Consider the following 25,925-nt stretch of genomic DNA (forward strand, 5'->3'; position numbering starts at 1 on the left):
AACTATATTCACCAGTTGCTGAAAGGCAATTCCAACTTCTTTGCTACAGCTCACTAGATTTTTCAAAGTTGCAGTGGAAAAAAAATAAAGGCTTTGAGTGTTCTCACACCATTGAAAAAGAAAACATTTGAAACATAGAAAGGCAGAAAGAAAAGCTAAAACAAAGATTCACAGTTACTAAACCTCTAAAATAGTAATATACACACATAGAAAATGTCCACTAAGACCTGTCTGCAAATTATAATAAAATTAGTGTAACTGTAATTAATCTCGCCCATTTTATACTGACTTTTTGTTTTGTTTTGTTTTTAGCCTCACCCAGCATATGCAAGTTCCTAGGCCAAAGACTGAACCCATGCCATAGCAGTTGCCTGAGCCACTGCAGGGCTAACACCAGGTCCTTAACCCACTGTGCCACAAGGGAACTCCACATCCTGGTTTTATTTATATGAAATAAGACTCTTTTTACCAGAGAGGACAGAGAAGAAATAATCAATCATGAACATCCTAATATGTAAAAAGACTTGGGGGATTTGATGTCACGTATAATTTCTTATTTCTAAAAATATTTATAAGTACTTGAGGACTGTATCATTGAATAACTGTGTCACTTTTAAGGTTCAACTCCTCTTGCAGGTATTTGTCCCTTCTGATAAGTTTCTTTTTATAAGGGGTTACACTCTAATTGTAATATTTGGTTAATAAGTTTGAATTTTCATTTCAAGGGCTTGCATTTTAACCTTCCATCAGTTATCACAGTGCCCAGTGTCATTTTGTTTTTATACATATATATGAGTGTAAATGTTATAATCTGCTTCATGGATTTTCTTGTATCAAGGATTGAACACATTCTCCATGGTCGTGATGATGATAGTATTGAAGATAATTAAGCTCTTTGTTTGAATGTAATTTTTTTCTCCTCTTAGATGAGCATATGACACAGTATAATGAAAACAGAACAAGTTCAGGAGCCAAGATAATAGATAACAGATTTTTATTTCTGATTTATTCTCAACCCTGCATTCTTGACTAACTCAACTATTCTTTGTATCAATTTCTCTGTCAATAAAATGGTAATAAAGCCAGATACTATTATCTCATAGCAATATTATTAATATATAATGACGATTGTGGACCTAAGGAGTATTGTTGAAAATTCAAGTATATTGGAAAAGGAGACATTTGATGAAATCTAGTTTTTGAGAGGATAATGGCTACATATTTAAACATGAACATTATTTTAGCAATAACCTAACAATTCCAATGCAAATCATTCTATAACAGCTTACAAATTTCCCTGCCTTTTTAAACCTCTGTGCAGAGTTTATTCTGTTTTGACTTCTCAAGGTGTGTATATAGAAACTAGTTGGGCTCCTGGGCTTTCAGCATCTATTTTTGTTTGTAGACATGGAACAAAATTTATCTATATAGCAACTCTTAGATCACGCTGTTTTCTTTTCTTTTTTATTTTTTTCTTGTTTCCAGACAATCAATTTTCAAAACCTCAGGCTCTCTAAAATATACAAACAACTTATACAACCCAACAGCAAAAAAAACCAACAACCCAATGGAAAAATGGACAAAAGACCTGAATAGACATTTCTCCAAGGAAGATACACAGGTGGCCAATAAGCACATGAAAAAAATGCTCCACATCACTGATGATTGGAGAAATGCAAATCAGAACTACTGTGAGGTGCCACCTCACACCACCAGTCAGAATGGCCATCATTAATAAGTGCGCAAATAACAAATACTGGATAGGGTATGGAGAAAAGGGAACCCCCCTGCACTGTTAGTGGAAATGTAAATTGGTACAAGCACTATGGAAAACAGTATGGAAGTACCTTAGAAAATTATACGTGAAACTACCATATGACCCAGCAATCCTACTCTTGGGCATATATCTGGACAAAACTTTCCTTGAAACATGCACCTGCATGTTCATTGAAGCACTATTCACAATAGCCAAGACATGGAAACAACCTAACTGTCCACTGACAATGGAATATTTCTCAGCCGTAAAAAACCAAAATAATGCCATTTGCAGCAACATGGATGGAACTAGAGACTTTCATATTAGGTGAAGTAAATCAGAAAGAGAAAGACAAATACCACATGACATCACTTATTTGGAATCTAATATATGACACAGACGAAACTTTCCACAGAAAAGAAACTCATGGACATGGAGAACAGGCTTGTGGTTGCCAAGGGCGAGGGGGAGGGAGTAGGATGGACAGGGAATTTGGGGTTGATAGATGCAAACTATTGCCTTTGGAATGAATAAGCAATGAGATCCTGGGGTCTAGCACTAGGAACTATGTCTAGTCACTTATGATGGAGCATGATAATGTGAAATAAAAGAATGTATACATGTATATGTGACTGGGTCACTTTGCTGTATAGTAGAATATTGACAGAACACAGTAAACCAGTTATAATGGAAAAAATAAAAATCAATAAAAAAAAAACTCATGCTCTAGAATTGTTTTCTCACTAATTAACTAATTTTGATTTTTTGTAATATATTTTCCATTGTCATCTATTATCATTCCTTATCATACAGAAAGAAAGGAGATAATTCATTAAATGTTATCTTAGTTTAATTTCAATTATAAATATGATCTCATTAAAAGAGAAAGTGCAAAGATACACAGAAGTCTCTTTTCCTTTTGTTATAGACTATGAAACAGTTTTCTAATCTTTGTATATAGTTCTGAAATGGAAATCAAATGTATGTGGTGGCCTATTGATTAATTAGCAAACACACTGCTTTGACAAATATCTTGGCTGTCATAGAATAATGATCCTCGAGGAACACAATATATACCACTGTATGTATATGACTATAATCATCAGAAATATAAATCGGTTGCATGACACTGTCTAGAAATTAACATCTACAATGTGTTGATGCTCATGCACATACACACATGTACACACACACTCACACACACACACACGCACACAATCATCTGCCTTACACATAAAAGGCATATGGCTTATTACAGCAAAATTTAGCAATTCTCCTCCTTTGAATTTTCAGTTTCATATTTCAGAAAACTGTATTTTATAATTTCTTTCTTTCTTATTCTACTGTTAGTCCACATGACAACCTTCCCTTTGTCTTCTAATTTTATTATGTTGATAGAGTCACAGTTTCCTCAGTCCCCATCTCACCACAGTAAAGCTTGGAACAGCAGATGTTTTACAAATTTATTAAAGCAAAAGTACATCTTCAGAGAGAGAGAGCGAGAACTCATGTGCATATAGGTTAAAAAAGAGTGCCAGACTCACTCTGCACTTGTCTTTATATCCCACAATGCAAACCCAAGTGGAGACCCAATTTCTCCTATCCCAGCCCCCTACACCATGCATGAGTAAGGCTAGGTGTTGTTTGATTTTTGTATGGGGCATATTTGATCTGATTGGTCTTGGGCAATACCTTCTTTGCATGGGGAACATGTCAGAAAGAGGAGGCCTGAGGAATGGGTGACATTCCTTCTCTAGGAGGGAGTGACCCAGATGGTCAGTGTGGGGGAAGGGCCATTACAATGAGACATAGCCAGAGGCTTTTGGGTTTAATCTCCTTGAAATAGAAATAACAATTCTATTTCTCTGTAAATGCTCTGAACTAATTATCTGACTTAGTGAAGTTAAATTTAATTTGCATGTCTCTGCTGAAGGAACAATTTGTCAACATAAGAGTTACCAATAGCACTTTACTGTTTCAAGCAAAAACTGCAGTGTATATAATATGCATTAATACATACCATATAGTATATTTAAAAAAGAGAGATAGTAGATGGTCTATCATTATGCCCTGCATATTCTTTAATATATAAGAAACCATAGCTATTAATGCAAATTCAAACTATTAATATATTCAGATGTTTTCCCTCCCAAGATCAAACTGTAAAGATTCTACATGTACCTCTGCTCCTCCCTTAACAACTGACTTCAGTCCAGAAAACAAATATTTTTCTCCCGAGGAACCCATATACACATACACACAAACCACACTCAAGCATGAGTCTTATGTAAATAAATGTTTGTGTTTGTGTTAATAAGAAGATACCTTTTTAGGACTGTAAATGGATTGTTATAAGAATGATACAATTCAAATAATAAAATTTTGTCATGAAAATAAAGATATTTATAATTTAAAAAGCCCGTGTATAGCTAAAAATATTTGTCATGTTTAAAGAATTTTTGGCATGCATTTTTGGTTTACTTTTATCACTGAATGGGTGAATATTTAGGTTTTTGTTTTTAAGTTTTCTATATAAGTGAGAAAACAAATTTTGATAGTGCTCACAGATTTGAGGGGTATGGAAGTTCCTTATCTTGCAAAAAATAGTAATTACACTGCTCCAAGAACAGATACCTTATCTGCCTTTCCTTAAAATTTATTGGATCAGTTCATATCTTTTAAAGTTATTAATATATTTAAATATTTTCCCCTTGTTAGTTAACTCCTCTCTCTCAGCCTTTTTTTTTTTTTTTTTTTTTTTTTTTGTCTTTCTGTTGTTAGGTAGGAGAGACAGTGAAAATGATAGAACTTGAATATCTGTCACATTTCATTCCACATGTAATAGTGTCAGGAGTTATCTAATTTCTAATTGAAAAATTTCCTAGAATTTTTTTAGTTATTATGTTTCTCTTTCTTCTATTTATTTCCTGTCTCCAATCATCTCCATTATATTTTTATAGTTTCTGATAGAAACTATATATGAATAGAACTGATTTTTTTCACTTATGAACAAAAACTTTAAAAGCAGATACAAGAATCACCACATTCTTTTTTTACATACAAATAGTTCATTTGATAAGCATAAATACAGATAAGGTTCAACTACCTCAGTATAAATAGAGAACTAATATAAGCAACTGATCATAACAATTTTTCTAATAATCAGTGGATACAGATTTATTATTTTTCATGTTTGTATGAAACACAGACTTATTGTAATAAACTACAAATATTAATAAAAAATAAGAAGACAATAATAAGTAATTTTACTTTGATATATATGCAATTAACATTGATTATTGTATTTACATTAATTACTTTCAATGTGTGCATGTATGTGGTATGCAAGTTTAAGCATATTTGTGTTTATAGCAGATATATTTAATTCAAGTTTATTTTTTTCTCCCTGAATTTTGCATTGCAAGTGCTATCTCTAAGAAAATATTGTTAAAGCAACATGGATGGAACTAGAGAATCTCATACTGAGTAAAATGAGCCAGAAAGACAAAGACAAATACCATATGATATCACTTATAATTGGAATCTAATATCCAGCACAAATGAACATCTCCACAGAAAAGAAAATCATGGACGTGGAAAACAGACTTGTGGCTGCCTGATGGGAGAGGGAGGTAGTGGGAGGGATCAGGAGACAACTTAGAATAGATTTACAAGGAGATCCTGCTGAGTAGCATTGAGAACTATCTCTAGATACTCATGTTGCAACAGAACAAAGGGTGGGGAAAAAATGTAATGTATACATGTAAGGATAACTTGATCCCCTTGCTGCACAGTGGGAAAATTAAAAAAAAGAAAATATTCTTAAAACTATCCTTGTGGATTTCTCTTATAATTATATGCAAATATTTTAATAGTAATATTAATTTTAACAAACTGTTACTATGTGGAAATATTTATCTGATATAAACATAAATCATGCTTAATATGTTCTGTTATTTATATGCTAAAATTATTTAAAATGCTACATTCCCAATGAAAGATATTTTTCTCTTAGAATTGACTACTTGTATAGTCGTTACTAAATCAAAATATTTTTATTTAATGTTCATTGCCAACCTGCTTCTTAAAATGGCTGTTACGATTCTATGGAAATAAATGACAGAGTTTCCAAAAAGGGATTGATTATTGTATATGACAATTGACTATTGCATAAATCATTGTTAAATTTCTTACTGAGAGAGGACACTGCACAGTAAACTTATAGAATAACCAGGGGAATGATTTGTTATTCACTGTCAGGTACATAAATGTATTATGTGAGACATTAAACATTACAAGTAATTTTAATTTGGAAAAAAATGATTGTATAAACAGAGTTAAACATGTTAAAATTCCAATACCAATATATAAAGAATCAATTTCTGTAAATAAAACTTAGTTTTAATAAGATAAATTATTTACATAGCAGTTTTCTCAGTGCCCTTACGACATCCTTGTTCCTTAGACTGTATATCATGGGGTTAATCATAGGAGTCACAATAGTGTAGAAGAGAGAAAGCACTTTGTCAGTTCCTGCTGAGTGGCTGGTCCTGGGTCTTAAATAGGTAATCATGCCTGATCCAAAGAACAACACAACAACCATAAGATGAGATGAGCAGGTGGAAAAGGCTCTGGTGCGACTTGTGGCTGATGACAATTTGAGGATGGTGGAGATGAGTTTGCCATAGGAGACAAGGATCAAGAGAAATGGAACTGTGACAAACAACACAGCAACTGTGGAGACCATCATTTCATTTACAAAGGTGTCCCCACAGGCCAGCTTGAGTATTGGGGGGATGTCACAGAAGAAGTGGTTGATGAGGTTAGAACCACAAAAGGGCAAAGAGAAAATCTGAAACGTCTGCCCTATCTGGACTGGAATTCCACTGATCCAGGAGCCAGCCACCAGCTGGATACACATTTTGTGTTTCATGATTAGAGGATAATGCAGAGGGTTACAAATGGCTACATAGCGGTCATAGGCCATCACAGCCAGAAGGAAACATTCTGTGGCTGCCAGCACAAGAACACAGCACATTTGTGTAGCACAGGCAATGAAAGAAATTGTTCTTTTCTGGGTCCAAAGATTAATGAGCATTCTAGGGAGAGTAACTGAAGCATAACAGATTTCCAAAAAGGAAAAATTGCTGATGAAATAGTACATGGGTGTCTGGAGAGCAGGATCCAGTTTTGTTATTAAAAATATGATGCCATTACTTATCAGGATAATGATATAGATGACTAAAAACAACCCAAAAAGAAACCACTGAAGATGGGGAACATCCGTAAAGCCCAAGAGAACGAATTCCATCAATTTAGTTAGATTTTCTTCGGGTGGTTTTTCTTGGTGGTTCATCTGTGGAAAGGATACATTTAGTATGTGCTGTTAATTTTAACTTCATGAATTAGTGACCGTTCTCTAATGGAAATTGGTTTTCCTATTCACTGTCAGTGTTTCTAATTTAATAATGTCACTATATATGTATGTTACTATATTTTTTTCTGTTTTCTGTACTTATATCCTATAGATTATCACTGTAAAAATTCCCCTAAAATGTCCTTTAAGGTCATTCTTTCTGAATACAGCCCAGAATAAACCAACTTATTCTCAGCTCAGCACAGACACTGGAAAAATTGGTGATAGTCAATAGTCAAATATAGATCCAGAGAGTTGCCATATTATCTCACTTGTAATTATGCATGTTTCCTGATGGTCTTATTGTACTTCTCTGTGATTTCCTCTGTAATTTTTACTAGGACTATATCAGAAATTATCTTCCCCATACATTTTCAACTGCATATTTCACCATTTATCCCCTTCCTATCACTTTATCTTAAGCACATATGCCCTTGTATATGATTCATATGATTAGGCAGTAGACAGAGAGAGAGAGAGAGAAAGTGAGAATATTTTCTTTCACAGCACAAAGGAGAATAAAACATATCTTATGGTAGAATAATAAGTGGAAGGTATAAGAGAGTTTTACCTTGGAAACATTACTTAGGAACAAAGATACAGAGAGAAATAATCAATAGAAAAGTTCTCTTGTGTTTCAGCAGGTTAAGGATCCAGCACTATCACTCCCATGGCACGGCTTTGATCTCTGGCCCAGGAGCTTCCACATGCTATTGGTGCAGGGTTGGGGAGATCAAGAGAGTAACCCTAGGAAAATGGGTAGCTTGGAGTGTGTTCATTACCTGTGTGTATGTGTGTGGGCAGAGGGAGAAAATATATTGCCTTTATGTTTTACCCTATGTGCTGTTGTTTTCTTTGTGGTTCCTCATAAATATGCCAGGTAGCAGTTTCTAAACTCATTTTTCTTAGAGCTAAAAATATCAAAAATTTGTAATGAAGGATAACTTGATCATTTGCAGGTTGGTTTTGTGATTGAAAGTCAGTGGCTTTTTTTTTTCTAATTGGACTTGACTTTGAATCCTAACTTCATGATTTATTATCTGTGATATTAAGCAATTGTTTACACTTTCTAAGGTTTTATTCCTTATTTATGATAATCAAATGACATACTATTGGTAAAAAATTAACTATTAATTTTAATATGATTACTTATTAGTTACAGTTCTATAATGATTATTGTGAAATATGTTCTTTTTTTTTTTTTTTTTTTTTTGTCCTTTTGCCTTTTCTAGGGCTGCTCCTGTGGCGTATGGAGGTTCCCAAGCTAGGGGTCCAATCTGAGCTGTAGCCATCAGCCTACGCCAGAGCCATAGCAACGCAGGATCTGAGCCGCATTGCAACCTACACCACAGCTCATGGCAACACCGGATTCTTAACCCGCTGAGCAAGGCCAGGGATTGAACCCACAACCTTGTGGTTCCTAGTCAGATTTGTTAACCATTGAGCCACCATGGGAACTCCTGAAATATGTTCTTAAATACAACAAATTTACTAGCAAAATTGTGTTTAATAGAGTTATTGAGTTACTTGTTGGTAATTTTTTTTTTTTCATTTTTTTCCTTTCATCAGAGTCAGGAGTAGGAAAAAATGAGTATAGTCCTTGTGTACAATATTTGAGGCACTCACTCATTTCCAGAGCTGACTCTGCATTGAGACATCTTAAATGTCAGTTTATCCTTAGATATTGCACCCCAAGCATCTCTTGACTCAAGATTGGTCCAAGCTCTGCCTGTCATTTCTCCATCTTGTGCATTTGGACTTTGCCCACCAACATAGTGTAAGTATAGTGTCCTGGACAAACAATATAGTTCTATCTGGATGATCAGAATTGAATTATGGCTTCACCATATGCTAGCTGTGTGACCTCCTGCATATTACTTAATCTCCTTGTGTCACACTTTTCTCCATTCACAACTTAGCTAGCAACTATACCAACACTTAGGGTTGTTATAACTATTAATGCAATCAATACATATGAAACAACTTGAGAAGTCCTGGCATATATAAAAGTCTATTGAAAAGCTAGCTATTATTGTTGTTATAAAAAACTAAGTTTTTGTATGACTGCGTCATTGTTTATGTATGACTGGGTCACTATGCTATATAGCAGAAATTGGCACAACACTGTAAATCAACGGTACTCTAAGAAAATAAATAAATTTTAGCAATCTAAATTTTATTCTCTACTTAGTCAAAATGAAAAAAAATTCTTGTCACATGGTTAAATGAATGAGATTTTAAAGCAATCATCAGAGTGTTAGAAAAATTCCAGGCTCTTAAAATGTGAATTCTATGCCAAGCTTTTTGTTACTAAAATCATCATTTCTCATCTGTAAACATAATACCAAGAGTGTACATATTGTTACAATTTGGCTAATCCCTTTTGTATGCCTTTTATTTTGCTAACACTACATGATCTGAAAGGTAAGGACTGTGATTATTTTCCAACTTGGGATCAATTTAGATCTTAGAAAATGCTTATACAACTAATAATACAGTGTTTAGTATTTGATTCTGAACTAAGTAAAGCAATAGACACTTTTAAATTAAGTCATCATTCTTAAAAAGGAGGAAAAGGAGATTTTATATACAATAAGAATAACATACCAATCTTTATGTATCACTTGTATTTTATTTTTGTTGTTAATTTATTTGTTTTTTGCTTTTTTTAGGGATGAACCTTTGGTTCATGGAAGTTCCCAGGCTAGGGGTCAAATAGGAGCTACAGCTGCTGGCCTATGCCATAGCCATAGCAATGCTGGATCTGAGTGGCGTCTGTGACCTACACCACAGCTCACAGCAATGCCAGATCCTTAACCCACTGATCAAGGCCAGGGAACGAACCCTCATTCTCATGGATACTAATTAGATTTTTTTCTGCTCTGCCACAATAGGAAATCTCTATGTATCACTTTTATAAATGAAAAAAAATAACAAATGATTTCCTCCTTATTTCCTAAATATAATTATTCTAGTGCTGAATAAAATATAATTTCTGATTGTACAAATCCAACATTTTGGTGATGAAATCTTGTATAACATGAAAAGGCAAGATTTATGTATGTATTTCTTAAGAGTGAAATAAAGCAGACTTCAAACATGTTTGTATATGAGATATAAATTAGCAACTAAATCCTTGAAATTAACTTAAAATAAATATTGACTTAAAATAATTTTTATTATTAGTCCTCAAATATATCTTTTTTGTTCTTTAAAATAGTTGTTTGTTGGATTCCCCAAAGATTATAATCCTATTTTATGGATTGCTTTACTTCAGATATCCTATTACAATATTAAGCTGAATACATAAATGTAACATTAATTAGTTACAATATATTGGGTTGAAATTAAGCTTCTGGTAATATTATCTACACCTAGAAAAAAATACTACAATCTTTACAATTTTCAGTATTCAAAATGATGTAATACTGTTATTTATTGCCATTATTTTGTTGTAAATTTTATTTCATAGAATAAGAAATATACAGGAGTTGTGTTTTAAAAAGTACACATTTTCTACCAGGTGTTAAATATTATTTTTACATTTTAAAATATGAAGTAAAGCTTAATTTCAGTATAAAGCAATTTTTTACCTTTCTTGAGATGTTGCTGATTTTTCTCACTAGAGAGCATTTAAATATTTAAATTACTGCAGGTGAAATTACTTGTATCTCAAGGCTCTTCAATCCACCTTTAAAATACCCTGTTCTTTCTAAACATAAAGTACTTTCAAAGTAAAAATAGTTATCTCTACCCCAGGGATCTCTTCCACCTGATACATTTAAATTTCTAATTAGAACCATCACTTTGGTATACTCTGATTTGCTGTATAGTATTTTCCCCAGATTGCTCTCACTCTACCCATACTACTTTTTCTTCAGCCTCTCCATGGAATAGGGGGTACAGTGCATTCTATTTCCTAGATACAAATAGGGTGTTGATTAACATTATTTGGGACCATTCAAAATTGACCCATATCCAATTGTTACCTTATTGATTATGAATATGTCACATGGATCCAACTGTTTGATAGGTTCCTTGATTCCTAGTTAGAAGGTTGGCCTGTGTATTTGTTGTGATACATGTTCTGATGGCAAATATTTTTCTCTACACAACTAGCATGGCATTGACTTCAGCAACCCAAAATTTAGCCATCGAATGTATGAAATGTAGCTCAAAATTAAAAATTTAACCCAAGATTAATCAGAATAGGAGAAAAAATTTCCTTCCTTTTGCAGCCTGTCACCATCCTTTCCTAAATTTATTTTATATTTTTAAGGTGTGAATGCTTTTGAGCTTTACATATGATCAAATGAGGATCTGGAATACGTCCAGCTAAGATACTGGGGAAGATACCAAACCAATAGTCTGTGAGTTGTCGGCTTCAAACGTGGGGAGGAGAATTTTTTTCAACATTTAGATTGTTTAAATACCTTGGCTTAGAGCCAATTTTTCACGACAAAAAAACTTGGGAGGTTACTTTCTATTATTCAGTAAGTTGTAATTTATAAGAGTCTATGATTATGAGGAGACAATATTTGCAAGACACATATAGTAATGTGATAACAGGGAGTATTTGGAAAGTTAATTACAAAGCATCAGGAACTACCTGGCAGAGATTATTCCCATAATCTGAGAGAGGAGTGAGTGGTGGGAAAAGTTTCACATGTGGACCAAAGGTGACAGACAGAGCAAAGCAAGAGTGTGGGAGCCCGGCCAGGACTGAGCTGCTGAAGATGCTCATCCAAGCTGTTCAGCTATGTTGAATTGGAGTCCTAAAACCCCATAATTGGGACAGTGCAGTATTATGCATAAATAGAGAAATCTTCTGATGGAGTAGAATAGAAATTCCAGAAAAGGCTCAAATACAAGTGAGAATTTTTCATTTAATAAAGATAACCTACCAAATTGGTAAAATACAGACATTTAAAATAAAGGCTATTGGGACGACTGGGCAGGAAAAAACAGTAATCTTTTCTTAATACCTTATGCTATATAGGAAAAACCCAAAATGACACACAGATTTAAATATTTTAGAGGGTGAGGTGATGAAAGCATTCTAAGAAAAAGTTTTTATAGTTTTGGAATCATTTTGGAGTAAGCACAGTTTGACTTATACTTTAGAATGCAGGACGCAAAAATTGAAACAAAAATACCTGTGTTCAAATAAATGATTCTGGATAATTAAAAGAAATCCCATAAATAAATTAAAATAGAATTGATATAATGGAAAAAATAATTATACCTCGGATCTGAAATAACATGCTCTTGGCTCATTTTTGAATATGGAGAAAAAATTCAAAATAGAATAAAAGACGAAAAAGCTGAAGTAACAGTTCACAAAAAGGAGATATAAATTATCCTTTTAAGAAAGGGACAGATACACAACTTAATTTATGAAAAAAAACTAATTACATTGTAATCTGAACAATGATTTAGTCTTTAAAATATCTGAGACATTTTCCTATGCATTGTGTATGTGGAGAGGAAGCAGGCACTATTGACCAATATCACATTTGTGTTTACTTCTTGAACTAATCAATAAAGCATGCAGAGATACAAAGATATGCAATAGCATGATATTGCAACAAATTTGTGCTTGCAAAAGATTGTGGGACACTTAAGTGTGAATAATCACATGGGTTGTCTAACTTAATGAGACAATTTTGATATTGTTTTCTATTGTTTCTTATCCCAGAGCTATGGTGCCTTCAAAATATGAGGTTTATAATTTACCAAATTTATGAAAATTATCAAATTAATTATAGTGCTAGCAACAAAAAGTCTAACAGTGCATGTTAACCAGAGAAGGATGTCATGTCTTCATTTGTTTTAAATGTTGGAGAATTATATGTGACAGTTTTTGGTAAGTCCATTTATAGAAATATTGATTCATTTGTCCAAAACAATACAATACTATCACCAATCTTTTTTTTTTTCTTTATGCCTTTTCCAGGGCCACACCCACAGCATATGGAGGTTCCCAGTCTAGGGGTCCAATCAGAGCTATAGCTGCTGGCCTACGCCACGCCCACAGCAGCATGGGATTCCAGCTGCATATGCAACCTACACCGCAGCTCACAGCAACGTCAGATCCTTAACCCATTGAGCAAGGCCAGGGATCCAACCCGCAACCTCATGGTTCTTAGATTCGTTAACCACTGAGTCGTGATGGGAACTCCACTATCACCAATCTTGAATCATATTTCTATTGATGATGATGATGATTTTTTAGGTAAAACACAATTCGTATTTCTGATTTAGTTTCAGGAAAAAATAGAAGTGTGACATAAATATAATAAAGGATATTATGTTTTTCTTTTCATTTTAAACACGTTCATTTAAAAAATTTGGAAATAGAAACATAGAAAAAATGCATACTTAATGAGTATTCTAAATTCTGCTTTTTTATCTTAATGGAAATGTTCTGTATGCTATCATTATGGCTTGTTCACTCAAAAATATTCTCCATCTTATATGTAATGGCATTTTGATTAATTTCTGTCAATATTTGGTTTTTCTCCATATGAAATTATTTCAAACATATTCCAATCCAATTTGATAAAGATTTTGACATGAGTAATGCAAAAGTGGACATTCTTGGACGTGTCCCCCAAAATCTTGTCCAGTATTTAATGACTGGATAAAATATACTATATTTTTTCAGTAAACAGTCTCTAATCAAGAGCAAATATGAGACCTACTTAAAAATTAGTTTCTTTTTCTCTTTTCCTTTTTCTCTTTTTTAGGTCCACACCTGTGGCATATGGAAGTTCCCAGGCTAGGGGTCAAATCAGAGCTGGAACTGCCGGCCTACATCACAGCCAGGGCAACATATGCTCTGAGCCAGCTCTGTGACCTATGCTACAGCTCACTTTTATCTGGAATCTAATGTATGGCACAAATGAACTCCTGTTATACCAATCTTTACATTTTTTTCTCACATGCCAGGAAAGCTTAGGATTTCTTCAGTGAAGTGGCTTTAAGACATTGCAGTCGAGGCTATGAAGTGTTACGTGGTTGATGTGCTCCAGTTTCAAATATGTTTCAGCCGAGAACCCCTTCCTTTTGCTTACCTTGTCATTTGCACTACTCAAAAAATAAAAAAATAAAAAAACCTTTAACAAACACTTTTGAAGAAACATAGGTAATAGTCATTCTTGGGCAAATATTATTTTTACAAGATTAGGTTTTATTGATAGTGTTTTTTAATAAAAGAATAAATATTTTAAATTAAAAACAAAACACTGCCTTCAAAAAGACACATAATTTATTCCAGAGGATTCAGAGTTCAACACTTTTTCTTCTTTTTTTTGGCCATACCCTCAGTATATGGAAGTTCTCAGGCCAGGGACTGAATGAGAACCACAGGATAATGTAACCCACTGTGCTGGGCTGGGGACCACCCAAGCATTCACAGCAACTCTGGCAGCTGCAGTCGGATTCTTAACGCATTGCACTACAGTGGGAACTCCTAAAGAAAAACACTTTAATGAAACACTGTTTACGTGGTGTATTACTTTCCTCGATCTACTCTAACAAATGATCAGAAATTGAGTGGCTTAAAACAACAAAAATTCGCCTCATATTTCTGGAAGCCAGAGCCCAAAATCACAGTGCTAGCAGGATTTCTCTCCAAAGAGAAGAAATCCTGGTCAGGTGGGAAGAGCATGTGGAGAAGGCTTTGCTTCATGGTTGCATCACTCCCATTCACTGCCTCCATCTTCATGTGATGTTCTCTGCATCTCTGTATCTCTTTTCTTAACTTTATCTCTCTTTCTGACCCTTATAAGAACCAAGAACACTGGTCATAGGATTTAATGCCCACCTTAAACTAGGATAAGCTTATTTCACACTCCTTAGCTTAATTACAGCTACAAAAATTCACATTTGTAGGTTCTAAATGGACACATATTTAGAGGGGCCATCATGAACCTAACACACATTGACATGGATAGTTTATAGTGAAAATTTCAAAAATTTCTAATACTAAATAGACATTACCAAAGCAAAACTTGAAGCTACAAGAGGAAGAAAATGATGTTAGGAGAGAACAATCAGGGTTGGCATAATAAAGGAAGGAATACAAAAATTTGTAGTCTTTAAGGTACATGGACAATTGCAAGACACCGAAACAAAGAAAAAAAATGCAAGACAACATTGATTCCCCTGCTCCCCCCATCTTTGGCTGCTGCTGTTTTTTTTTTCCTCATTGATTAAATCCAATGATAGGTACAGAGAAAGGCAGAAAATATATCTGAAGTGAAGGGAAAGATAAAGAAAAGTTCTCACAGAGCATAATCCTAACCCTTGGTTATATGATGCTCTGAGTTAATGATAATGCTCAGGCAATCTCTTAACTCAATGGTTCCCAGTGAGAGGAAAGATGGGTCTTCAGATTAGATGGTTGCCATGGAGATAAAATTTGTGCTTTGATTACCCAGAAGCTCAATACTATGAAACAAAATCCTTTAACATAATGCAAGGTTGCAGTGATGATATTAACTATCATTTTTTAGGAACATAGAAACACAAAAATAAATCTTTCTGATGTATTTACATGACAAAGATAAGCAATCCCCTTCTGTAATGTTGAGTCTTTAAATCAGGTTAATAACTTAGTTAGTAGTTTTCTCAGTGCCACCATGATGTCTTTGTTCCTCAGAGTATATATAATGGGATTCAAGGTTGGGATCAAAACAGTGTAGAAAAGAGAAATCAGTTTCCCAGTCCCTTCGGCTTGATTTGGTTTGGGTTGCAAATAAGTGATGCTTGCTGTTCCATAGAATAAAACCACAACGGTCAGGTGGGAGGAGCAGGTGGAGAAGGCTTTAGCCCTTCCTCTGGCTGATGACAGTTTCAGAATGTTGGAGCTAATGTGGCCATAGGAGACACCGATCAACAGAAATGGAACCATGATAAACACCACAGCGACTGCATAGACTGCTATCTCATTCACAAATGTGTCCCCACAAGCAAGCTTGAATATTGGGGGGAGGTCACAGAAGAAATGATTAATTGTATTGGACCCACAAAAGGGCAGAGAGAAAATCTGCCATGTTTGCCCAATTATGACAGGAACCACACTGAGCCAGGAAGCAGTGACCAGCTGGACACAGACCTTATGATTCATGACAAGACAGTAGTGAAGAGGGTTACAAATGGCCACATAGCAGTCATAGGCCATCACGGTCAGAAGCAGACACTCTGAGCCTCCAAACCTGAGGACAAAACACATTTGTGTAGCACAAGCAATGAAAGAAATGTGTCCTTTCTGGGTCAAAATGTCCATGAGCATCCTTGGGATAGTTACTGTTACATAACAGATTTCTAAAAAGGAAAAATTGTTGAGAAAAAAATACATGGGGATATGGAGAGTGGAGTCAATTCTTGTTATCAGTATTATGACGCTATTGCACATCAGAATGGTCAGGTAGATGACTGAAAATATCCCCAAAAGGATCCACTGGAGATTGGGAATATCGGAAAAATCCAAGAGAACAAATTCCATTATTGTAGTGATGTGTGAGTTTTCTGGTTTTAATTTGTTCCCCATCTGCAAATATGGTAAATTCAAGATGGCTAATTAATTAATGCTTTTCCTGTTCTATTAATTGGATTAAATGTATGAGTCTATTTATAAAGTCTCTTAAAGTATTGTCACTGTTGCCTTGCTCTGTTTCTAAGAGAAGAGATTTGAAACCTTAGAAATGAACTGATGTGTGGTTAATATCAATCTAAGAAATAAAATCATATATTTTACACTTGGATGTAATAATACCAGAAATAATAAGTGTGCATTAGTACTTAATGTCTATTAAGAGGCATTAATTTCACCTCTATTAAAAGTGGAATTATGATACAGGTTTTTTTTCTATTGTTTTTCCTTGGAGCCATCATTTTCTTTTCTGTATCAGTTGACTTATTCCCTCTTCTTTCAATTCAAAGCTTTTCCCTTAAAGCATTTGTTTAATTCTTATTCAAAATGTTCTAAGTCCTTCCATTTACATTCCAATGAGAATCAATTTTCTTAAAGCAATCTTTTGTTAATGAGGGGATAAATGTGTGTAATATTATTGTTCTCTTTTTTGTGTCTTTCCCATTAGTTTTGCTAAATATGGAAGGACTTAGTCCCATCAAACTATCCAATAGTTTTCCCTATTTACACCCACCATACAGTGTATGACAAATAAGAATTAACCTTTAACTCAATTCATATATATTATCCATTTATTATAAATATTAAAATATTTTTCTCTTTACTTATGTGAGATTCTATGATCTGTTGTCATAGATATTGCAGCAAAATACAACTCCTTTCCTCTATTTTTCCTTTGCAATTTTATCTAAGAAATGAAACTTGAATTAAATACTATTACTGTTTACTCTGGACATAAAAATGGTCAAAGTATATGAGTGACACTAAAATGCACACAAACACACACGCTGTCTTACTTCACTTCATGTTCATGTCATTCAATAGCAGGCAGTCAACACTTACTGACAATCCTCCTTACACTTTACTGACATTTATTCTCTAACTTCCCCAAGCCAATATATATTTCCCCATTTCATTAAATCTGCTATACCCATTTCCACCTTTCATCCCATGAACTATTGTCTTTGTCTTAATACTTTGACAAATAAAACAGAACCACAAATATTCTACCATATTTCCCTATTTCCATTAACACTAGTTTTCAAAATTACCTTAAGTGAATATTTTAATTATAAATGTCATTATTACTATAATTTGACATACATCTAATTTTATTTGACTATTAAGAAGGTTAAGAATCATATTAGTTAGCATAAGCCATTAACTTGTTTTCAGATAAAGATCACAGAATTTCATAATTTCCTGTATTTTTCTATGTATCTTGAACCTCAGATTTAGAACTATTCTTAAATAAAACAGTATAAAAGCAAAATTACAGCTTACCTTCATGGATTTGCATGAAGCAGTCTACGCGAGTGTGGGAGTTTTTTAATTTTTATTTTATTTTATATATTTATTTATTGTCTTTTTGTCCTTTTAGGGCCAACCCATTGGCATATGGGGGTTCCCAGGCTAGGGGTCTAATCAGAGCTGAAGCCACCGGCCTACGCCAGAGACACAGCAAGCTGGCATCCAAGCCACATCTACGACCTACACCACAGCTCACAGCAATGCTGGACCCTTAACCCACTGAGCAAGGCCAGGGATCGAACTCACAACCTCATGGTTCCTAGTTGGATTTGTTAACCACTCATCCACAATGGGAACTCCATGGGTGTTTTTTCAACCTGTAAATTTTACCCTGCTTTGAATCAGGAAGTCACTGTCATTCTACAATATTCAGGCGAGTTTTGAACATCAGCTGCTCTTAAATAGGAAGTAGTTTGGCTCACCCTGGGGAACAAATATCTTCTCTGGTGTATCAACTTAATTTCTACAAGACTTTGGCAATCACCTGAATTTGGCAATCACCTGAATTTATTTTTTGGCAATCACCTGAATTTATTTTTTAAAACTATTTTCTCTGCAGATGAACCATCCTTCTCTGGGCAAAAACCTCCCCCTCTGTAGGGGTAGAAACTTAGTGGAAAAATACCACTTTCTCATCTGGTAGTATTTTCTGGAAAAAGTTTAAAAAAATTCTATTTATTGTATTTCAGACCTTTAATAATCAGGGTGGACTTGCCTTTGCTGTTTTTACTCCAATAATTTACCCCTAGAATTTTCATACCTTTAGAAAAATGTGGCTCATATTTTATCACATGAACGTAATATGCTTGGTCTCTTCACTATAGTGGGTTGTGAGATCCCTTTTCAGAAATGGAGCTTTTTGTTCTTAGATTAACTTTTGTGGAAATTAGAGCACGTTTTATCTGCTGACAAAAATTTAGATAGTTCTGTTTATCTGTAGGATGTCTACTCAGGCATTAGCGAAGGTATCTAGCTGATTCAAAATCAAGACATCTTAAAAATAATCATTTTAAAAGAAAAAAAAACATGTTTTCATCATTCATTTTCAAGGAAAATAAACATATATGAATAACCAAAACAAAAATTAAACAAGATTATTTAAGGAAAATAAAAGAGGCTTTTCTGTCAAAAGCCCTTTCCCATTTTAGCAACTTCCGGGAAAGTATGGAGGTAATGTATCAGGTACAAAGTTAAAAGTCCAATATCCACTTCTATTTATCATCATATTCATTTCTTCCTATTTTGAGATGTTTGACAATTTGAAACACTATTAGTGTTTCTAAAACTGGCTTTTTTTTTTTGTACTTTAAGCAGTCCCTTCACTCTTTACAGCATGCCTCTCACACGTCGACCCTCTGAACTCTTTATTAGGACTGATTTGGTATCCATGTAGGTGTCCTTTGTTGATTTAAAAATGAGAACTGCACTCAGGGATTCACCTCACATAATGTTGTCAGCTACTTACAGGCTGGGACAAATTGAACATCCATTGTCTATTGGATTTTATTGATCTAATCCTGATTCTATAATTAGGATAACAAATTGGATATTTCATTATTCCATTAAATATCACCATCCCTTTAAAACAAAGCTAAAAACTGAGACAAGGCATCAAATGTATTAGCAGTTAACAAAAATAAAGAAGCATCTTGTGAACATATCACAGTACAATTTTTGCTGTCAGTGATGAAGAAACTCTGACTGCTTTCATCTAAGAGTCCCCATTGCCAAGTTCTCTTGGTAGCATCCTCTTGGATCTTCAGCATGCAGAAAACTGAGAAGGAAAGACAGACAGAAAATAAGGAAGCAAAGATATTCTTAAGAGCCTTTATGTATAATAGGCATATCACATATATCTACATGTCAATTCATGGTGACCTGATTTCACTAGGAGAAGGTCAGGGAATGTTTACTGTATGTCAATAAAACAGAAATGCATGTGGAGAGCATCAAGCCAAGAAAATACTCCAATTCCACAATCCTATCTTTTGTTTTGAATTATTGACATTTTATTCTTATTAATTTATAAATACCATGATACTGGGTTTTTTTTGTTGTTGTTGGTTTGCAACCACTATTTATAATTTAAATGTCATTTAAAATATGAAAAATGCTATTAATATCAGCAGTCTTATTTTCCATTTTGATATCTTTTCACTCTTTTTGGTGATCCAAATTTTAATCTGTATTATTTTGTCCCAGTCAGAGACCTTCCTTTAATATTTTTTGTTTGCAAATTAGCTGGTGCTATATTTTCCCTTTAAGTTGTATAAAATTTTTTTCTTTAAATTTCACTTTCTCTTTTGCAAAATTATCTCGTTAGACAAATCATTTTAGATTGACAATGTTTTTGGCCAGATCCTTAAAAATGTCATCCATTCTCTCTGTTCTAATTTCTGAATTGAAATCTGCATTAATCAAATCTTTACCAGTGTCATGATATAATTTTTCCTCTGCCTACTTTTACCTTTTTATCACTTTTTTTTGTAACTTCATTATGTTATTCGCACTCCTGAATGTTTATGCTTCTTACACTTTATTGACATTATTTAATTTGGGGGTTTATAGTTCCAACTTTTATTTTTAATTTTTTTCTGTTATGGTTTAAATGCTTTTCAAGTCTACCATTCTGAGATTCCAATAATATGTACAATAAATCTTAAGACACTGAACTAAATGTTTCTGAAGTTCTGTTTTTGTTATTAAATCTGTATTAACACTATTTCTGTTTTTAATTTCTCTAAAATTTTCTCCTTCAGTGAATAATGAGATATTAATTTCACAGAAAATTTTAATTTTAGATTTCTTAGATAACTTTAATTTATTTTTATTTTTATTATTTTACTTATTTTTATGAATACTTTCTAAAAATTTATTTTATTTTTAATTTATTTTTTATTTAATTTTAGTTATTTCATCTCCAAAATATGTTTTTTCTCACTTTTCTTTATTGAACATATTTCCCTTTAAGAAATTGTTCATAGTTGTAAATATTTAATTTATGCCCCTGGGTACTAATACCATTACTCCTTTTTATTGGTGGTTTATTTCTATTGATTAAATTGTTCCATTTTTATGGATCACATTTTTCCTGCTTTGTGACATATGTAGTATTTTTTTGTGTGTGCTGCTCATTACAGTTATTATGTTTCTGTGTGTATGCATTTTATTTCCTTCCTTTTAAGAAAAAAATCAGGTTTCAAATAAATCTGTTTTCATTTTGAAAGATCTCAGTCCCTTTCAGTTCATACTCATGGTGCATCCATAAATACACCTTTTTCTTTATGGGTTGCTCTGATTCATATTTGCGTTTAGGAGATCTTCTAATAGCCACTTGTATGCCATTTCAATATATAATTCTCTATATCTTAATTTATCAGGCAGCTGTAGGACAATACATTTAGAATTGTTAGGTTGTCTCTTTGTCTGAGATAGCACTGTCTTCAAAATTTCAGAGTTACTATCTCAGAATCAAATTCATTTTAATACTTTTTCCTAAAAATTGGAATATGAAACAATTTTATTTATAAACCAGTGGGTCCTGTTTTTTTCTAAGATTTCTCTAAATTCTGCTGGCAAACTGAACAGTTCTGTATTTAGATGATCTGTTTTGTTTTCATTCCTAATAGTAGCCATCTAAAATGATTGAATTGGCACTTCAAAATTTCTCCTGGAAATTTCTTTAGCCAGATTCACAAATTGATTAGGCACATTTAATGTCTTCCAAGTTACTGCAGGTAGCAGTGTTGCCAGTGTTTTCTAGACACTGTAGAACAATGGCTAGTCATTGGTACAGATTCCTTCCTTGTCTCTAATTTTCCAGCACCGAGTAACAAGTCCAAGATTTATTGTTTTCACTAAGAACTTAACTCTCAGCTTTTCTACACTCCTCCTCCAATCAGATCATAGAACCCCATGTTTCAGGTTTTTATTTTGCCAGCACTCCATTTATAGGAACTAGCCCATTCCCTAGTGCTATGCTTAAAAACCAGCCTCAAAATCGCTGGCTTAAAATATTCCCTCACGATTCTGTCCCACTGCAATTTTCTCTGCATCTCACACAGATGGCTGGCCTGTGTTCAATAATATCGGCAGAAAAATTTTATGCAACCATCCTTGTTGGTATATTACTTTTGTCTATTCATCGTTGCTATCCAATCATTTCTATTTTTTCTATTACTTTGAAAAGACATTTCTGATGGGGTTATTAACTAAAATTATTGGAAATTCATTCATTCTTTGCTTTGCTCTTGGCTAGAATATATTATCTACTCATTTTGTCATCAGGGTGGATAATACACATTCTTACTCTCTTTTTTCCAAGTAGAAAGTCGTCATGCACTTCTCTACTGCATTGAAATTAGGGGTATTCCTGTGATTGTGAGCAAATCTCTGAGAAATCTCTGAGCAATGAATTAGCACATTCTTTTTTTTTAATATGAGCATAAATTATTTTAATGGAAAAAATAAAATTTAAATGCAGTGAGTGGTTTTCTTTTCTTTTTTTTATATTATTTTCCCACTGTACAGCAAGGGGATCAAGTTATCCTTACATGTATACATTACATTTACAAATTTTCCCCACCCTTTGTTCTGTTGCAACATGAGTATCCAGAGATAGTCCTCAATGCTATTCAGCAGGATCTCCTTGTAAATCTATTCTAAGTTGTCTCTGATAACCCCAAGCTCCCGATCCCTCCCACTCCCCCCCATCAGACAGCCACAAGTCTATTCTCTAAGTCCATGATTTTCTTTTCTGTGGAGATGTTCATTTTTGCTGGATATTAGATTCTAGTTATAAGTGATATCATATAGTATTTGTCTTTGTCTTCCTGACTCATTTCACTCAGTATAAGATTCACTAGTTCCATCCATGTTGCTGCAAATGGCATTATGTTGTTTTTTTATGGCTGAGTAGTATTCCATTGTGTATATATACCACCTCCTCCGAATCCAATCATCTATCGATGGACATTTGGGTTGTTTCCATGTCCTGGCTATTGTGAATAGTGCTGCAATGAAATTGCAGGTGCATGTGTCTCTTTTAAGTAGAGTTTTGTCCGGATAGATGCCCAAGAGTGGGATTGCAGGGTCATGTGGAAGTTCTATGTATAGAATTCTAAGGTATCTTCAAACTGTTCTCCATAGTGTCTATACCAGTTTACATTCCCACCAACAGTGCAGGAGGGTTCCCTTTTCTCCACAGCCCCTTCAGCACTTGTTATTTGTGGATTTATTAATGATGGCCATTCTGACTGGTGAGAGGAGGTATGTCATCGTTGTTTTGATTTGCATTTCTCTTATGATCAGATGTTGAGCATTTTCTCATGCGTGCTGGCCATTTGTATATCTTCCTTGGAGAAATGTCTATTCAGGTCTTTTGCCCATTTTTCAATTGATGGATTGACTTTTTTTGCTGTTGGGTTGTATATGTTGCTTATACATTCTAGAGATTAAGCCCTTGTCAGTCGCATCATTTGAAACTATTTTCTCCCATTCTGAAAGTTGTCTTTTTGGTTTCCTTTGCTGTGCAAAAGCTTTTCAGTTTGATGAGGTCCCATGGGTTTATTTTTGCTCTAATTTCTATTGCTTTGGGAGACTGACCTGAGAAAATGTTCATGATGTTGATGTCAGAGTGTTTTGCCTATGTTTTCTTCTAGGAGTTTGATGGTGTCCTGTCGTATATATTTAAGTCTTTCAGCCATTTGGAGTTATTTTGTGCATGGTGTGAGGGAGTGTTCTAGTTTCATTGCTTAGCATGCAGCTGTCCAGGTTTCCCAGCAATGCTTGCTAAATAGACTTTCTTTTTCCCATTTTATGTTCTTGCCTCCCTTGTCAAAGATTAATTGACCATAGGTTTCAGGGTTTATTTCTGGGTTTTCTATTCTGTTCCATTGGTCTGTCTGTCTGTTTTGATACCAGTACCACACTGTTTTGATGACTGTGGCTTTGTAGTATTTCTTGAAGTCTGGGCGATTTATGCCTCCTGCTTGGATTTGTTTCTCAGGATTGCTTTGGCGATGCTGGGTCTTTTGTTGTTCCATATAAATGTTTGGACTGTTTGTTCTAGTTCTGTGAAAAATGTCCTGGGTAATTTGACAGGGATTGCATTGAATCTGTGGATTGCTTTGGGTAGTTTGGCCATTTTTACAATATTGATTTTTCCAATCCAGGAACATGGAATATCTTTCCAATTATTTCCATCTTCTTTGATTTCTTTGATTAAAGTTTTATACTGCTCAGCATATAGGTCTTTTACCTCTTTGGTCATGTGTATTCCGAGGTATTTGATTTTGTGAGGTGCAATTTTAAAAGGTATCATATTTTTGTATTCCTTTTCTAATGTTTCATTGCTGGTATACAGAAATGCAACTGACTTCTGAATGTTAATCTTATATCCTGCTACTTTGCTGAATTTATTAATCAGTTCAAGGAGTTTTGGGGTTGAGTCCTTAGGGTTTTCTAGGTATAGTATCATGTCATCTGCATACAGTAACAGTTTGATCTCTTCTCTTCCTATATGGATGCCTTTGATTTCTTTGGTTTGTCTAATTGCTGTGGCTAGGACTTCCAAAACGATGTTGAAGAGCAGTGGTGAGAGTGGGCATCCCTGTCTTGTTCCAGATTTGAGTGAGAAGGCTTTCAGTTTTTCTCCATTGAGTATTATATTTGCTGTGGGTTTGTCATAAATGGCTTTGACTGTATTCAGGAATGTTCCCTCTATACCCAGTTTGGCGAGGGTCTTGATCATGAATGGATGTTGGACTTTGTCAAATGCTTTTTCTGTGTCTATTGAGATGATCATATGATTTTTGACTTTTCTTTTGTTAATGTGGTGTATGATGCTGATTGATTTGTGTGTGTTGAACCATCCTTGTGAACCTGGGATGAACCCTACCTGGTCATGGTGTATGATTTTTTTGATATGTTGTTGGATTCGGTTGGCTAAGATTTTGTTGAGAATTGTTGCATCTATATTCATCAATGATATTGGGCGATAGTTTTCTTTTTTGGTGGTATCTCTGTCTGGTTTTGGAATGAGGGTGATGGTGGCCTCATAGAATGTCTTTGGGAGTACTCCTTCTTCTTCAAACTTTTGAAAGAGTTTAAGGAGGATGGGCACCAGTTCCTCTTTATATGTTTGATTGAATTCGCCTGTGAAACCATCTGGTCCTGGACTTTTATTTGTAGGGAGTGATTTTATGACCTCTTCAATTTCATTTCTAGTGATGGGTCTGTTCAGTTGGTCTGTTTCTTCTTGATTCAGTTTTGGCAGGGTGTAAGATTCTAGAAAATTGTCCATTTCTTCCACATTGTCAAACTTGTTGCCGTATAGTTGTTCATCGTATTCTCTTATGGTTTTTGTATTTCTGCTGTATCCGTTGTGATTTCTCCATTTTCATTTCTAATTTTGGTAATTTGAGTTCTTTCTCTCTGCTTCTTAGTGAGTCTGGCCAGCAGTTTGTCAATTTTGTTCACCTTTTCAAAGAACTAGCTCTTGGTTTTATCAATTTTCTCTATTGTTTTTTGAATCTCTATTTTATTGATTTATTCATTGATCTTTATAATTTCCTCCCTTCTGCTGACTTTAGGTCTTTTTTGTTCTTTTTTTTTTCTAATTCGTTTAGGCGGAGGGTTACGTTGTCAATTTGGGATCTTTCTTCCTCTTTGAGAAAGGCCTGTATTGCTATAAATTTCCCTCTGAGCACTGCTTTTGCAGCATCCCATAGATTTTGAGAGGTTGTGTCTTATCATTTGTTTCAAGGTATTTTTTAATTTCCTTC

At 34.1% G+C, this 25,925-nt stretch overlaps 2 protein-coding genes across 3 annotated transcripts; both read right to left on the bottom strand.

The window, feature by feature from the left end:
• Window positions 1-6,170: 6,170 nt before the first annotated feature.
• On the bottom strand, window positions 6,171-7,130 carry LOC110258900 (olfactory receptor 10AG1-like). The gene has a single exon (XM_021082144.1). The coding sequence runs from the start codon at window positions 7,110-7,112 to the stop codon at window positions 6,171-6,173; it is 942 nt and encodes a 313-aa protein (XP_020937803.1). The 5' UTR covers window positions 7,113-7,130.
• Window positions 7,131-15,777: 8,647 nt separating this feature from the next.
• Window positions 15,778-20,283, bottom strand: LOC100512210 (olfactory receptor 10AG1-like). Of its 2 annotated transcripts, none has more exons than XM_085002627.1 (2): window positions 20,259-20,283; window positions 15,778-16,697 (listed from the first exon to the last, which is right to left on the bottom strand). In XM_085002627.1, exons 1-2 carry the CDS (start codon window positions 20,281-20,283, stop codon window positions 15,778-15,780), a joined length of 945 nt encoding a protein of 314 aa, XP_084858753.1. The 2 variants fall into 2 exon arrangements, with proteins under 2 accessions (XP_084858753.1, XP_020937802.2); XM_021082143.2 differs by lacking the exon at window positions 20,259-20,283 and adding an exon at window positions 17,381-17,402 and having other exon boundaries at window positions 15,778-16,706.
• Between the last annotated feature and the right edge of the window lie 5,642 nt (window positions 20,284-25,925).

The sequence above is a fragment of the Sus scrofa genome, chromosome 1, assembly GCF_054392235.1.
Source record: "Sus scrofa isolate SSC_HxYL_T2T_F1_AM1 chromosome 1, Sscrofa_HxYL_maternal_Yorkshire_Landrace_v2.0, whole genome shotgun sequence".
NCBI classification, from domain to species: domain Eukaryota; kingdom Metazoa; phylum Chordata; class Mammalia; order Artiodactyla; family Suidae; genus Sus; species Sus scrofa.